This window comes from Lipophrys pholis, assembly GCF_963383615.2.
Source record: "Lipophrys pholis genome assembly, chromosome: 1".
NCBI classification, from domain to species: Eukaryota; Metazoa; Chordata; class Actinopteri; order Blenniiformes; family Blenniidae; genus Lipophrys; species Lipophrys pholis.
The window spans coordinates 53,958,087-53,972,772 of record NC_137635.1 but is presented as its reverse complement, the minus strand read 5'-3'; the positions used below and the strand labels follow the sequence as shown (position 1 = coordinate 53,972,772).

Genomic DNA, 14,686 nt, shown 5'->3' with positions numbered 1-14,686 from the left:
TTCTGTTTAGACTCTCCGGTCAGACGGATCCAATATGGCGGGCATGTGAGCTGGAGTTGTTTACTGCTGCAGGATGAGGTGAGGACTCGTTTACTGAAAGAAAAAAACAGACAAACATTGTTTGGGGATTATAGATCATGCATCGGGAAATGCCGTTCACTCTTAATGCTGCTTCGTGTGTTTTTGAAGTGGGAATTACGTTAAAGTTTATTATATTTAATAAATTCAGCGGTACTTTTTCTGACTTGAGTGCAACAAATTGAAAATGTGTGATAAATGTTTGTGAAACTGCAGCTTTACTTGTTTAATAATTTTTTTCATACATTGTTTACCTCATCCAGCTGTGCCTGACCTACTATATTAGTTTCATTGATAAATGTGGCTTATTTGCATCAGATTGTGTGTATTTGACTCAATTATGTGTTTCTGCTGAGACTCAGTTTTTGTTTGTTTTGCCCTGCAGCTGTTTGCAGCTGTTTGTCATGGTCTGTTGCAGTGTTCAGGACACACACACCTCTGATGGAGATTTTTATTTAATCTCTCTGAAACATCTGATTTTAAAGAAGGATGGAATAATGAGGCTGCTGCAGACTCTATGCAAATAAATTCATGTAATTTAAGGCGTGTTGAAGCTTGAAATGATGTTAAACAGGCGGGACAGGTTGGTGAAGATGTTTGTGTGTATATTTACCATGTGAGAATTCAGTGAGATGCAGCTGGTGCACAGCAGCAGGACGGATCAGAGAGGCCTTTTCCCAGCAATATTTGGATTTAATATATGACAAGAAGGAATTAATTCCTCATCTACGGAAGAGTTTTAGGGCCACTGAAGAAAAAAAAAAAACTCGGAGGCTAAAAAAACCAAAAAAAACCTTCGTGGCCTCAAAAAAAGTCGAAAATCAAATTCGAGATTTATTTTTCTTCACGGAGAGACCTTCTATCCATCCCTCATCATCTGCCCGTAGATGTGAATTCACATTAAATCACTTAATTCTAACTATATCGGTTTGCTCACTGCTTATGAACATGTGATTTTACACAGGATTTCCTTGATTAATAAGAACATTTAAATAAGCAGCCCAGGATCCGTGTCTTTGTCCTTCGTATTGGACGAACTTCCGCGACGGAACCAGGCAGCAGGCTGCTCTGTCTCTTCTGGTCCAGATACTGATGATAACTGTGTTCCTCTACGGAACCAGGCAGCAGGCTGCTCTGTGTCTTCTGGTCCTGGTACTGATGATAACTGTGTTCCTCTACGGAACCAGGCAGCAGGCTGCTCTGTCTCTTCTGGTCCCGGTTCTGATGATAACTGACCGTGTTTATGAGCTCCATTCTGTCCTGAAGCATCTTTTCATCACTTCATTAAACCGCCTGATGCATTTTGAGGAAGCAGTCTCACGCGCTGGCAGGTGGATGGACGGACTTTTTTTTCCCACCGTGAAAAAAAAAATCGCGAATTTGATTTTCGACTTTTTATGAAGCCACGAAGTTGTTTTTTTTTTATTAGCCTCCGAATTAAATTTTTTCTTCAGTGGCCCTAAAACTCTTCCGTACTCATCAGAGTTTTTGTATTTAAAAAAAAAAAGAAAAAAGAAGAAGTCCAGTTTGGAGGAACCTTGATGTTTTCTGGGAGTTTCTTCTGGAAATGAGGTGCAAACACACTCAGACATGTTCAGACTCTGGAATTGAAAGAAGGTTTGATCAGGAAAGTTTCTGAGTCAATTCTGATGTTTTGGGGACAAAAAAAAAAAAAAAAAAAGATAAATTTTATTGTTGGTGAGAACTTCCAAGTTTTATTCCATTAAATCTACTTTGTGCTGTTAAAGTTGGCGAGAGAAAGAAATGTAGTCCAACTACTTTAAACTGTTTAAAGTGCTTTTTTTTTTTTTAAAAAACAAAACAAAAAAAGGGGGTAGATTAAAATAACTGAAAAGGTTTTGGGATGAAATCGAGACTCGTCGTCTTTCTTCTCACTCTGATGATGTCTGTACGTTGTGGATCACTGTGGTTGGGGGATTCGCAGTAACGATGAAGTGAAATTCAGTCGTTCAATTCAAATACTACTACTAAATGTGCAACTATTGCAGATGTATTGTTTGAAATGTCAACGCTTCAGGCTGTTTACATATTTCGAAAAAAAAAAGGCATTTTTAAAAGAAGTAATGATTTAGAGTTTGTTCTACAGCGTGTTAGCACGGCGGTATGGCGGTATGGCGGTATGGCGGTACGGCGGCGTTTCCACAGGGAGGATTCTTTAATGCAACAAGGACCTTTTATGACCGAGTGCAACAAATTGGAAATGTGTGATAAATGTTGAAAAGAATGCAGATTTATTTTTTCTTCCTCTCCAGCTGCACCAGACCTCCACCTTTAATCTCACTGCGCGTGCTCTTACTTTAAAACCTCCAATTTAACAGAAGGATGAAATAATAAGGCTGCTGCGAACGTCTTCATCCAATCGAAGGTGTGTTGAAGCAGGAAGTCACGTGAAACAGGCGGGACAGGCTGGAGAAGGCAGACGTCAGAAATAAAACCAAGTCAGGAGAGTCGCACTCTTAAACTCTACATCATCCGAAGGAGCAGGAACTGAATCCTCATCCGCCTTTTTAATTTCATTTATTTTTTTCAAGTCTGGAGGAACCTTGACGCTTTCTTGGTGCTTCGCCTGAAAAACTTTTGGAATGTGACACAAAGGCCCTTAATATTTTTATTTATCTAAATATAATTAGTTGTTTCTTCTTCCTAGTTTTTGCACGAAGGTGCAGTGGTGAGCTCTGGAGCCTCACAACAAGGGAACCCTGGTTCGATTTCAGTTCTTGTGGTTTGCACGTTCCTCCTGTGTGGGATTTCTCCCGGCGCTGCGGTCTGACGTTACCGTGTGGATGAAGCCACTCAGCCGCTCTGTTTGTTGTTTTTGTCGTTTGCTCAGACTCCGGCTCCGTTCCTGCCCCGCGCTCCACCGCCCCTCCCTGCTCTGGGCGTTCCTGCTGATCCTCCTGGTCGGAGCGGCGCTGACGTCCCTGCTGCCGTCTGTGCAGCATCAGAGAGCCGGCGCCGGCGGCGGGGCGATGGAGGAGCTGGACGTGCTGCGCAGAGCGACGTCACGGAGGGGGGTTCCCGTGGAGGAGCGAGAGGCCGGCGGCCCGGACGGGGAGCAGTTCACCGTCATCATGCAGACGTACAACCGCGTCGACGTCCTGCTCAAACTGCTGAACCACTACCAGGCGGCGCCGCGGCTCCGGCGCGTCGTGGTCGTCTGGAACAACATCGGGGAGCCGCCGCCGCGCTCGCTGTGGGACTCGCTGGGCCCTCACCCCGTCCCGGTGGTCTTCAAGGAGCAGACCGCCAACCTGATGAGGAACCGACTGCAAATGTTTCCCGAGATCGACACCGACGGTTCGGATGTTTCTCAGCTTCTTCTACCGAGGATTTCTTTATTTCTTTATTTCTTTATTTTGTTGTCTGTCTGTTTCTTCCTACGTGAAACAAGTTGGTCCCTCTTCTACTTCACCTCTGTTATTCTCTCCATCCTGCAAAACGTCCTTCCACGTGTTCAGAGTTGAGCCATTTCTTCATGAGTGAGTTTTTTTTTAGCGCCACCAACAAAATGCCGCCATTTCCAGACGATAAGCCGCTACTTTCATCACACGCTTTAAACTCCGCGGCTTTAAAGATGACGCGGCTAATTTATGGATTTTTACGGGTAAACCAGTTTCATGCGGAAACATTCAGGCCACGTCTACACGTACCTGGGTTTCCCCCGGGGTGATGCGTTCAGGTGCATCACGTTACTCCGACCTTCTGCGCTCTGTGGCTGAACAACCGTCCTCAGAATCACAATAATCAAATAACTGATAAAACACTTTACCAACAGAGATAAAACCGTCAGTGTTCGTGTATTTTTGCAGTAATTCTCTCTCTATCTTTCTCGCTCTCTCTGCTGCCCCATATCTATCTATATATATCTATATATAATATAGATATATATACACACACACACACACAAATGTTTAAATCTTTTTAAATTGGGTGGATGTGGCTTATATTCAGGTTCGCTCAATAGTCTGGAATTTACGGTACTGAACAGATATTTGTCTCTCTTTTGCCATCTTTTGGACATGAGTCCAAAATACTATATTTTACATTGGAGATGAAGGCGACATCCAAAAACGTGTTGTGCTGCTTTCAGTGTTTAAGTTTTAATAACGTGACAGTCTCAACAAACACGGTAATGATTCTGCTTCTAATGATTTCTAATTGAAGTTTTCTTTCAATGTTTTGATGCTTTAGCCGTCTTGATGTTGGACGATGACACACTCATCAGCTTTCCTGACCTCAGCTTTGCGTTCTCCGTCTGGAAGGTAACGATGAAGACAAACATGCACTGTATTTCCCCCCTCATGGATTCTAAATGTGCTCGATGCGTTTTCTGTTTGGTTCCACAGCAATTTCCAGAGCGGATTGTCGGCTTCGTCCCACGTAAACACGTCTCCGGGCCGGGAGGAGTTTACACTTATGGCAGCTTTGAAATGCAGAATCCAGAGTTGGGTGGCGGAGACAGGTAGGATAAAGCTTTGTTTTCTCCTCGTGTCCAGGGATTGGACTAAAGATTTTCCAGCAGTACTAATCGTCTCCATACCTGGACTGACGTCCCAGAAGTGAAGACAGTCTGTCCTCTCTGTCCCTGGCTTGTTTCAGGTTTTAAAAAGTGTGTTGCTCCAACCAGCCAATCAGAAATCAAACCCTATATAGTGTCATCGGGGGTTTAGCCAATCCCAATCAAGGTAGGCTCCTCCCTTTGACTCCTCCCACAATTAGGCAGCTCTGCTCTGGCACATGGCACCACGAGAGGAAGTACTTCCTCCTCTTCCCAAGATGGGCATGTCTGGGCGGAGCCAATCCAGCTCACACAGACACAGCAGATTATGAATGCAACTCCTATGAGCCAATATTCAAATGAGGAAAATCAATAAACTTTGAACACAAGGTTTCTGGAGCAACCAGACCAAGAGGAGGAGATGAAACGATGGAGAATATGACTCCTATAATGTGTTTGGTTTTGGTTCTGTGTTCCCTGCAGATACTCCATGGTGCTGATCGGCGCGGCGTTCTTCCAGCGCAGCTACCTGCAGCTCTTCCAGGACCAGCCGGCAGCCGTACACGACTTAGTGGACCAGATGAAGAACTGCGACGACATCGTCATGAACTTCGCCGTGGCCCTGGAGCTGAATCACCGATCGCCGGGCGGCGGGTCCTGCAGACCCTCGGGGGTCTTCGTCAAACCGGTGGACTTCAGGAACCTGGAGAACCAGGCGAGCAGCGGCTACCAGGGCATGTGGCACCGCGCCGAACACCTCCTGCAGAGGTCCCACTGCCTAAACAAGCTGGCCCAGATCTACGGCGTCATGCCTCTCTGCTTCTCCAACCTGATGGTGTCGCAGTTCGGCTTCCCGAGCTACGCAAACCACAAACGGTGATGTTGAAGTTCAGTCTAACACGCATCTGACTCAGGTGGGCTTCAGTTTCCTGATTTATGTGGGACTCAGTCAGCAGTTTGAGTCAGAGACCAAAAAGACTTTCATCTATCTTGTGAGGCTTTGTTTGTTTGTTTCTTTGAAGTGTGGTCACCTCTCTCCGTAGGTGTGTGTGTTGTAAGAAAAATTTGATTTTTGTGAAGAAAACAGGGTTGAATCAAGTATTTTGTATATTTAGAAGCTCTATGCACACATGGACAATCACTTTCATGGATGAATTTATATTTGGAAAATTGTATCGTGTGATTTTAATAAACTTTAGTGGGTAGCTGGAGGCAAAAATGGGAAACGAATAAAATAAAACAAAAAAACTTGACTGTATTTTGACATCAATTTATGCATTTCTATAATTCTACTTTTGTGTTTCATTATTTCTATTTTTTTCCATGATAGTTGGATAAATGAATATACAAACTCCAAAAAAGAATTTTTTTTTTGTGCACTGAACAGAATGTTCAACGCAGGAAGATCACCATTAGAGAGCAGCAGTAAGAAAAAGTACTAGTAGATATTAAGTTGTGAAATGAGAAAACTCCAAATGAATATGCAGGAGTGTCAATTATTCAAAATTAAGCTTTTTAAGTCATTTGACCATAATAAACCCTTAAAGATCATCTGAGACTCTCGAGTTGTTGAAACTCGTTTTATTGATGATATATGAAAAGCACAGAAAATCTATTTACTTAATGAAATCAGCTTTTTTCAGGCCGATGACGATACAGTTTAATAAAAAAAACTGAACCACTGAGAAGAAACATGTAGGAGGTAGGAGAGTGAGATTTATTCTGGCTTCTCATCCGGTAACAGGTTTTATTGATCCACAGTTCCTCTGGTCGGGCAACAAGTTCAATCAGCTCCATGATTTCACTAATATACTTGAGTTTTTTTACCAATATAATGACGAGCAAAACCTCAATACCTTAATATTCTGGATTCTCTACGGCATCGTCTTAGGTTATTAAGGCTCCATTCACACTGCGGGTCCTGTTGCTCAATTCCGCTTTTCTTGCCTGATCGTTCACGTTACATTTTGAACTCGACCTCAATCAGACTGCCGTGTGAACGTGATCGGACCCAAGAGTGCAGAAGACGCTGTTGACAGAAGTAAATATGGACGCCATGCCGGTCAGCACCCAGGTTGCCAGATGTGACTCAGTGTTTCCAGCCCAAACAAGGTAAAAATAAAAAACAAACACCTCAATAAAAACCAGCCCAAATCTCAGCTGGTGTAGAAATGATGTTAAAACTATTATGTGTAATAAAGAACACACCATGAACACACAAATGCACGAAATAAAGTTAAAAGGTAAGAGAATTCAGCTCCACAATTAGGGGAGACCCAAAATATCGGGCAACACAGGTCAACGTCTAGATCTTTCTTTCATTCTTTGATACTTATGTTCAGCTGGTTATTCAAGAGATCATGTTATACAACATTCACTTCCTGAAGGTTTTCCAGCAGTACTAATCGTCTCCATACCTGGACTGACGTCCCAGAAGTGAAGACAGTCTGTCCTCTCTCTCCCTGGCTTGTTTCAGGTTTTAAAAAGTGTGTTGCTCCAACCAGCCAATCAGGAATCAAACCCTATATAGTGTCATCGGGGGTTTAGCCAATCCCAATCAAGGTAGGCCCTCCCTTTGACTCCTCCCACAATTAGGCAGCTCCGCTCTGGCACATGGCACCACGAGAGGAAGTACTTCCTCCTCTTCCCAAGATGGGCATGTGTGGGCGGAGCCAGTCCAGCTCACACAGACGCAGCAGATTCTGAATGTAGCTCCTATGATCCAATATTCAAATGAGGAAAATCAAGGAGGAGCTAGAAACTTAGAATACTGAAGGTTTCTGGACCGACCAGACCAGGAGGAGGAGGAGACCAGGAGGAGGAGGAGACCAGGAGGAGGAGGTGACCAGGAGGAGGATAGGAGAACTTTAAATACGAGCCGACAAAATCTAGACAACATGAGGAGGAAAGAAGAAGGAGAAAAAGAAAACAAAAGAGCACAGATTTGAACTTGTTGGTGTTTTTCCGTGACGTGTCCGTGTCACACGAGTTGCCTGTAGAAAAATATCTGAATTGGTACCAGATACGATCGAGGCCCGGGTCACAAAACAGGTGGAATACGAGTCACTGTGAGCAGAAAATCCAAATTGAGTCGCTTTTCCCTGCAGTGTGAACGAGTCCTTAATTTATTGAGAAAAGTGTCTCACAAAGCAGCCATCAAATTACCACAATACAATAAGAAAAAAACTGGCAATATTTCAGCCGATCCATTTCCTTGATCGCCTGCCGGTAACAGTGGCATTGTGCCGCCAGCTCCCGGTTCCGACCCGTTTCCTTTCACACCAGTCAAAACTCCGGCGAGCGAAAACAGCCAGCTCTGCCCCTGTGGATCGAAGTGTGCGTGGTTGTTGTGATGGAACTGGATTCCAGTTGTGGATCGTTATCGCGGTCCGGGACCGGTACCGCCGGCCCCCGGCCCGCGGCCCGGCCGGGTGCCGGCGGCGCCCGGGGAGCGGAGGTCGTGCCACAGCTTGACGAGCGGCTCCCTCTTCCTCCAGATGAGCTTGTGACCGTACGCCACGTACCAGCTGCAGGAGAGGAAGAACATGGAAACGATCAGAAGGGATCAGGTTTTCCTTCGTTTCTGTTTCAGTCACTTCGGTTGCTGGTGAGGAGGAAAGCCAGAAGAGGGCGCCAGTGAGTGGAGGTCACCTGCCCTCCAGGTAGAGAGTCTGGCCTCAGCAGCAGCTGCTGAGTGACATGACAGATCAGACATCAGTGCGTGGAAACACTCCGAGACGCCGCTGGCATGAGATTAATTGGAGTTTTATGTCAAAAGCAGAGTCGGCCTCAGATCTGTGGTGATGAGATTGAGATTATTAGTTCATGTTTAATTTGACGTGTACCGACGGTGTTTCAGGGGAGAATTGCCTTAAGAGTCTGGTTTGGTCGTGGAGGAAATGGACTTTGGTATGTTTGATCTTTGGGAACTTAGTTGAAAATTAATGATACGATGTTTGATTTGTTTCACTAATGTCATTTAAGGTTTTCAACCAACTCGTCACTTGTCAACAAAATAAAGGTCCAGTGGAGTTGTCCGGCGTCCTGCTGCGAACCAGGCTGATTCCAGGAAATCGACAACTACAATTTCATCATCACAGAAGGAAGTACGATTCGCTTTCGGTGTTTAACTCTCTTGCTGATACTGGTTCATATCATTTCATTTTTTTAAATTTCAAATATTAAAATTCACGGTGTAGACCAATCAATCAAAGATGTTTCACCAAACAAACAGTGAATAAGTAACGACAATAAAATATAAGGAGGTTGCACATTCAAAAAGGAGTGGGAAGAAATACAGCTTATAGAATCACACAACTTCTCTATAGATAAATAAATGAATATATATATAATTTATTTTTTCCTTTAGCTTCCACTTATTTAACAATTCATTCAAACATGGTAACACTATTATATTAAGACTAATTATCGGTTGAAAAGCTATAAATAAATTACATACATATCTTTTAAATATATAATATAGTAGCTCAGTTAGCACTGAAACATAAGATGTGTTGGTTTGACGGGTTTAGTTTCGAGGCGTAAAACTCATTTTAGTTCCATATATGACTTAGGTTTATGTCAGAACAGTAAAATAGTGCGACGATAACCTTTAAATCTAAACTTTTTCTTGGATGTGGCGCTGCGGGGCAGTTTTGGAAAATTCTGTTTTTGCGAAAATGTTTCACAATTCGTACAAACAAAGAAAACAATCTTGATATAAAACCAATTTTAATGAAACTTTTTGTGTCAAACTTCAGGGAAACGTCCCAGGAAAGTCTATAAATGTTTGACGATGCATGTTTTTACAAGCTGTGTTAAAAAGTCGACGGTTTCTTTGCAGTTTTTGCAGTTTGCTTGGTGGTTGGGTCGGACCGGAGCCTCTTGCAGGCTGGTTCTTATCAAAGGGCCTCATGTCTGACGGCTCCAGTTCAACCAGTCACCTGAGTAGCTCAGACCTGTCAGTTCACTTTGTAATCTTAAAAACGGGTTTTTTGTCATTTGAAATTAATCCATCGTGAAATAAACGTCGTCGTTTATGCAGACGCACAGTCGCCGGTGGAACCGGAGAAGCATCTGAGTGAGAGTCTGTTGAGTAAAAGGTTTAACCTGAACAATCGGCGTTGCAGAGCTGAGGATGTGATGTACACTGGGTATGAGTGAAAGTTGTTCCTTGTGCTGATGTTTACACACTTAACTGTTGAAATATATAATCCCCCGGTCAGGTCTTCCTTTACTAAAGCACCAGTGTTTGTTTAAGTTAATCCCTGCGGCTGACAACCATCATTATTTTAATCATCCATTCATGCACATAACACCAACGATGGGATGGAGAAGCAGCATTTACTTTTTTTACTCCGAGTCAACGGGGGCCGCCATGTTTGTTTACTGGAGCATGAGCAGAAGGAACTATTTACCATGAGGGTGGGATGCACAGTAACAGTGCTCCGCCGTCTCCGGCGGCCTCTGCAGGGGGGGGGGACCGTGATAACAAAGTCACGGATGTTGTGTATGTGAACACCGGTGTCGTGTAAACGTGTTTTTCTGTGTCCGCCCTGTGACAGAGCGGCGAGCTGCAGGCGACGACGGGTCGGAGTTCCTGTGAATCCAGTCTGGATGACGCGGGTAGACAAGTGATGCAGACGTGTAACACGTGATAACGGCGGACTCACACTCCAAACAGAGCTCCGCCCAGGTGAGCCGCGTGGTCGAACAGCCTCCAGCCCAGAACCAGCCCGGCCGCGTCCATGGCCACCAGCGCCTTCAGAGCCTGAACAAGAGACGACACGACACGGGATGACCTTCACTCTGCTGCGCATTCACACACTGTCCTTCGGAGAAGGTAACCTTACCTAAACCCGCTGAACAGGGAAATCAAGAAGGAAATAAAATAAGGCTGAACTTGAATTACAAAGACGATCTGGAGGGTTCCTACTCTGGGAACTAATTGGTAGGATCCTCTCCCTTTGGATTTTTAAATCTTTTATGTAAGCGCGTTATCTATGTTTGTATACTTGCTGCAACACAAATCGCCCTACGGGAACACAAACAGAACCGAAGTGAACACACACACACTGCACATGACTCACATTCCCGGCGGTGAAAGTGACCATCGGAAGGAAAATGATTCCCAGTTTGGCCTCCGGCACTTTAGTGCAGACGGCGGCGAGAACCGCCATGACGGCTCCCGACTGGGGATCGAACACAGAGACGGGTTAGAGAAAAAATAATAAAAAAAAATCTGCATTTCATTTATCTGAAGGTTTGATAAAGAATAAAATGTTTCTTACCGCCCCCAATGATGGATAGAGGCGCCCGGTGGCTGTTTTACACATGTAGCTGACCATGGAGGAAATCACACCTGCAAATACACAAAAACATGTTTAGTTTATTTTGAAAATCGGTTATAAAAAGTCGCTCTTTGCACAAATGAAGGACTGATGCTGAAAGCTACAGCCGGGTCATTTTCACCTGCAGACATGTAGACTGCAAGAAACTGCTCTTTCCCCAGAAGAGAAACGATCCCAGAGGAGAATGTCCACAGGACATACATGTTGGCCACCATGTGGATGATGGAGTAATGGCTGAAGGAGGACAGGATCATGGGAAGACATCGTGTTTCTGGGGGGGGGGGGGAGAAAATAGACAAAAATGGAGGAAAACGCTCTCTTTGTCCCCCGTTAAACCAACAATAGGGAACGCTTCACATTCCGTGAACTCACTGGAGGCCGGGTTGGACGTGAAGTACTTAATCATACTTCTCTGCATCGAAGGGATCCGCCAGCAGCACAGGACGGCAACGTTTACCGCGATGATACCTGGGAGACGGGGAAAGATGCTGACTGCGTAGAAACGGCGGGAGTTTGTGAAGCGGGTGCAGAAGGGTTGAAAAAGAAGACGAAGGCGCGGCGTGCGCTACCGGTGACGGTCTTCTGGCCCTCGCTGAGGCTGCTCCAGAAGTCGTCCACGGTGGACATCATGAGGATGATCTGCCTCTGGAAGCTGGACAGCTGCTTCCACCACTTGTGCCAGTACGTCATGTTGTGGGAGCCCTGAAGACACGGAGGGGAGTTTCACACTACAGAGGACACGTGTGAAAGATTTGTCCTAAAACAAGGTTTTTATGAGTTACTGTTGCTCTGCCGCGCCTTTTTCTTCCTCAGTCTCAGTCTGGAAATCAGGATTTCTAAATTTCGAGTTCAATACAGGTGAAAATAAATACTATATATAAAGTGTTTTATTTACTGTTAAACACACAATAACCTGGAAAATGTGCCATTTTAAATGAAATAAAAAAAGTAATCATAATGGTAATTTTCATTTGATTTAGGCCCCGTGTACTCAACAAAAGCAAAACTTTCGTTATATTTTGGAAGACTGTTTACAAAAATGCAACTTTTTGAAAATGGTTCCCAAACGGTGGGACTTTTTGAAAACGCTCTGGCGTAAATGCTGCTCTGGTCCTGGTCACCACGGCCGTAGTAACTAGTAGTTGTGCACATGCTCAGTAGCTGGACAATAAAAGTTGGTTTGCACTGCACAGAACGAGACACTTCAGGTTTTTGAACGTCCCCACTGCAAAAAGTAGTGGCTGGTACCGAAAGAAAAGTATGCAAACCTTCCGATTATTCGTCACGCTTCTGTGATACCCGGGTACCCGGCACTACAGAATGGGTCCGATAAGAAGGCGCAAATCGCAGCCGTCTGCTGATTGGCCGACCGTTGTGTAATGACGTCACATACCTGCGTCTTTCACAACATTTTAACCGTAGTCTCTGTGGTGGGACGAGCAACAGAGTTCTGTCTGAGCATGCTTTGCTTTACCGTCCCGCCACATTCTGCGCCGTGGAAACGAGGCTTAAGAACAAAGTTTCCTCCCAGTCCAGATTCTCCTGGACTTGGTAGTTTTATTTTGACAGTCACTGCAATAACAATCCAACTTGGCTATCTGTCAACTAGAATGTCCGTATGAACATTGTTAATGTTTAGAGATCATTGTTCTCTGCTGCATGTGTGTGTGGTTTCATAACAACAAACAAACAACAGCACCCACTAGTGGCCCAACATGAAAACTACATTACTGTTGTACGACGACCAGGTCTGGTGAAGAATCGAGCTTTTAGTTAAACACTTTGCCTCGTCACCTGAACGAGTCTCTCGGCCTCCTCTTCGTCTTTCGCCATCTGGACTCTTGACTTCAGGGTTTCGTATTGGAGGATCGCCGCCGCGCCGAAAGAGCAACCTGTAAACTGACATGGAGTCAGACCAGCCGGCAGCGAGCGGCCGCCTCTCGCCGCATTTCAATCATTAAAGCAAAAGGAAAGGCGAAGCACGCCGGTTTACAACAAGGGGACCTACCCCTACTGTGAACATCAGCGGCTTGAGGAGTGAGGGTCTGGGGGTTCTGGGGGGGCGGGGAGGGCCCGGGGTAGGGGCTTCAGGGGGCGGGGCATTCGGCTCCGGTGTTCCTTTCTTTGTGTCCGGCCGTTTGGCTTCCCGGCGGAAACCGCACCTCTGCTGGTTGTGAGGATTTAATCTGGACATAAAAGCAGGACGTGAGGAAAAATAAGGCGGACCGTCCACCTGCTGACTTTTTATAATTCTTTGTGGCGATTCAGCAGAACTAGTTAACATGAATAAATAAATGAGATGAGACTCTTGAGCCTTCAGCACTGGATTCCTCATTAAATTATGTGCCACAGGTTTTCTATTGATTAAAGGTCTAGACTGTAGGCGTGAGCAGTAGCACCCGTCTACATTTATACATAAGCGTCTGCTGGTAGCGAGCCTCAGGATTCCTCTCGTGTTTCTAATGAAGATCACGAGCTTCCAATTCTGACCTTTGACCTCGTGCACAGATCTCTCCAGTGTTGATCAGAAATGTCCCTGCAGTTGCAAAGAAGTGAGAGGTTTGTTGCAGACCGCTGAGCGTCGGCCCTGTGTTCACAGTGTTCGTTTTGAGGCGCTGACCCGTTTCCGGTTCATCTAAGTACAAATCAGATCCTGTCTGTGTTCAGTCCATCTGAGTCGATCCCTTCTGCAGCTTCAGGATGAACCACTTTGGTAAAGTGTCTCAGGTTCAACATCTGATATGCTGTTTATGATCTATTGAGAATAAAATATGGGTTCTGGGGATTGTTCACATTTCATATAGCATCCCAACCTTTTTGTGATTGAATGTATGAAAAAAGAAAATAGCTTTGTTATTTAGGTAAATGTCACTAAAGGCAGTTGTCTTAGCTGATTTATAAGAGAACTTTGACAAGTGCAAGTAATTATTATTTGATTTTATGACTTCTTTTCACTACTGTCTTGGCATATTTCATTCAGTTTTATTATTATATGTAATACAGTTCTGGTGGTGCGTTCAGGTCCCTGTAAACAAACGCAATGACAGAGGGAACGGTTAGGTAACACACACACATATATAACAAAATCCAAAATAAACACACAGTCGTGTAACGTGTCGCTTCGTGTCCGACCTGAACCTGGTCCTCTCCGCTCACCTGTAGCCCGGTACCGTCCTCTTCTGGGCTGCTATGATCTCTGTTTTGACCCACCTCAACGCGTTTCCCCTCCACGCCATGTTTGTTCGTGACGTCCTCCGGATTCTAAGCCCCGCCCACTGACAGCTCATGCTCCCTTCACGTACTCCCGGAGAAGCTCGGATACATGAGTGCTCTTTTTCCTCAGACTCCTCTCATCATAAAACAATGTGAATAAAAACAATTTATCATCTTTAACTGCAAAATTCTCTCAAGATTGTTATTAGTCTTCACCAGATGAGGCAACATGCATTAAAATAAAGCTCACAATACTGTGATTAAGTTGTACACCGGGGTACTTTTTCTCATACTTTAAGCATTTTGACATCACATGACCTACTTTTAAATGTTTTATTAAATTAATATTAAAACCTTCTGATTTGCACTGTCAAATATTTAATCTGTTTAACTCTGTAATTTTGCACAGATTCAAGAAATCCAGTTAAATTGAAAATTCAATGACAAACAATTCAATCAATTAACTACTACAACTAATTAACGAATGATTGATGAAATTTAAGTTAAAGATGTTGAGGGTTAAAGT

General features: G+C 44.4%; 2 protein-coding genes across 3 annotated transcripts; one reads left to right on the top strand and one right to left on the bottom strand.

Annotated features, from left to right (window-relative positions):
* The first annotated feature begins 25 nt into the window (after positions 1-25).
* extl2 (exostosin-like glycosyltransferase 2) lies at positions 26-5,952 on the top strand. Its single transcript, XM_080485567.1, has 5 exons — positions 26-78; positions 2,930-3,396; positions 4,291-4,361; positions 4,446-4,561; positions 5,081-5,952. The coding sequence occupies exons 1-5, from the start codon at positions 74-76 to the stop codon at positions 5,475-5,477; spliced, it is 1,056 nt and encodes a 351-aa protein (XP_080341693.1). The 5' UTR covers positions 26-73; the 3' UTR covers positions 5,478-5,952.
* A 341-nt stretch (positions 5,953-6,293) lies between these two features.
* parla (presenilin associated, rhomboid-like a) lies at positions 6,294-14,209 on the bottom strand. Of its 2 annotated transcripts, none has more exons than XM_080461125.1 (10): positions 14,158-14,209; positions 12,956-13,133; positions 12,742-12,846; positions 11,517-11,649; positions 11,320-11,415; positions 11,069-11,218; positions 10,888-10,958; positions 10,687-10,788; positions 10,270-10,367; positions 6,294-8,124 (listed from the first exon to the last, which is right to left on the bottom strand). In XM_080461125.1, the coding sequence occupies exons 1-10, from the start codon at positions 14,181-14,183 to the stop codon at positions 7,977-7,979; spliced, it is 1,107 nt and encodes a 368-aa protein (XP_080317251.1). In that variant the 5' UTR covers positions 14,184-14,209; the 3' UTR covers positions 6,294-7,976. The 2 variants fall into 2 exon arrangements, with proteins under 2 accessions (XP_080317251.1, XP_080317250.1); XM_080461124.1 differs by having other exon boundaries at positions 14,104-14,202.
* Positions 14,210-14,686: the final 477 nt, after the last annotated feature.

Excerpts from the sequence above, each read along its gene's own strand:
- parla (XM_080461124.1), bottom strand. The coding sequence starts at position 14,183 with ATGGCGTGGAGGGGAAACGCGTTGAGGTGGGTCAAAACAGAGATCATA. Across the intron at positions 13,134-14,103 it reads AGGACGGTACCGGGCTACAG|ATTAAATCCTCACAACCAGC; the intron begins GTGAGCGGAGAG and ends TTTTATGTCCAG. Across the intron at positions 10,368-10,686 it reads TCACTTTCACCGCCGGGAAT|GCTCTGAAGGCGCTGGTGGC; the intron begins GTGAGTCATGTG and ends TCTCTTGTTCAG.
- extl2 (XM_080485567.1), top strand. Across the intron at positions 3,397-4,290 it reads TCCCGAGATCGACACCGACG|CCGTCTTGATGTTGGACGAT; the intron begins GTTCGGATGTTT and ends TTGATGCTTTAG. Across the intron at positions 4,362-4,445 it reads TTGCGTTCTCCGTCTGGAAG|CAATTTCCAGAGCGGATTGT; the intron begins GTAACGATGAAG and ends TTGGTTCCACAG.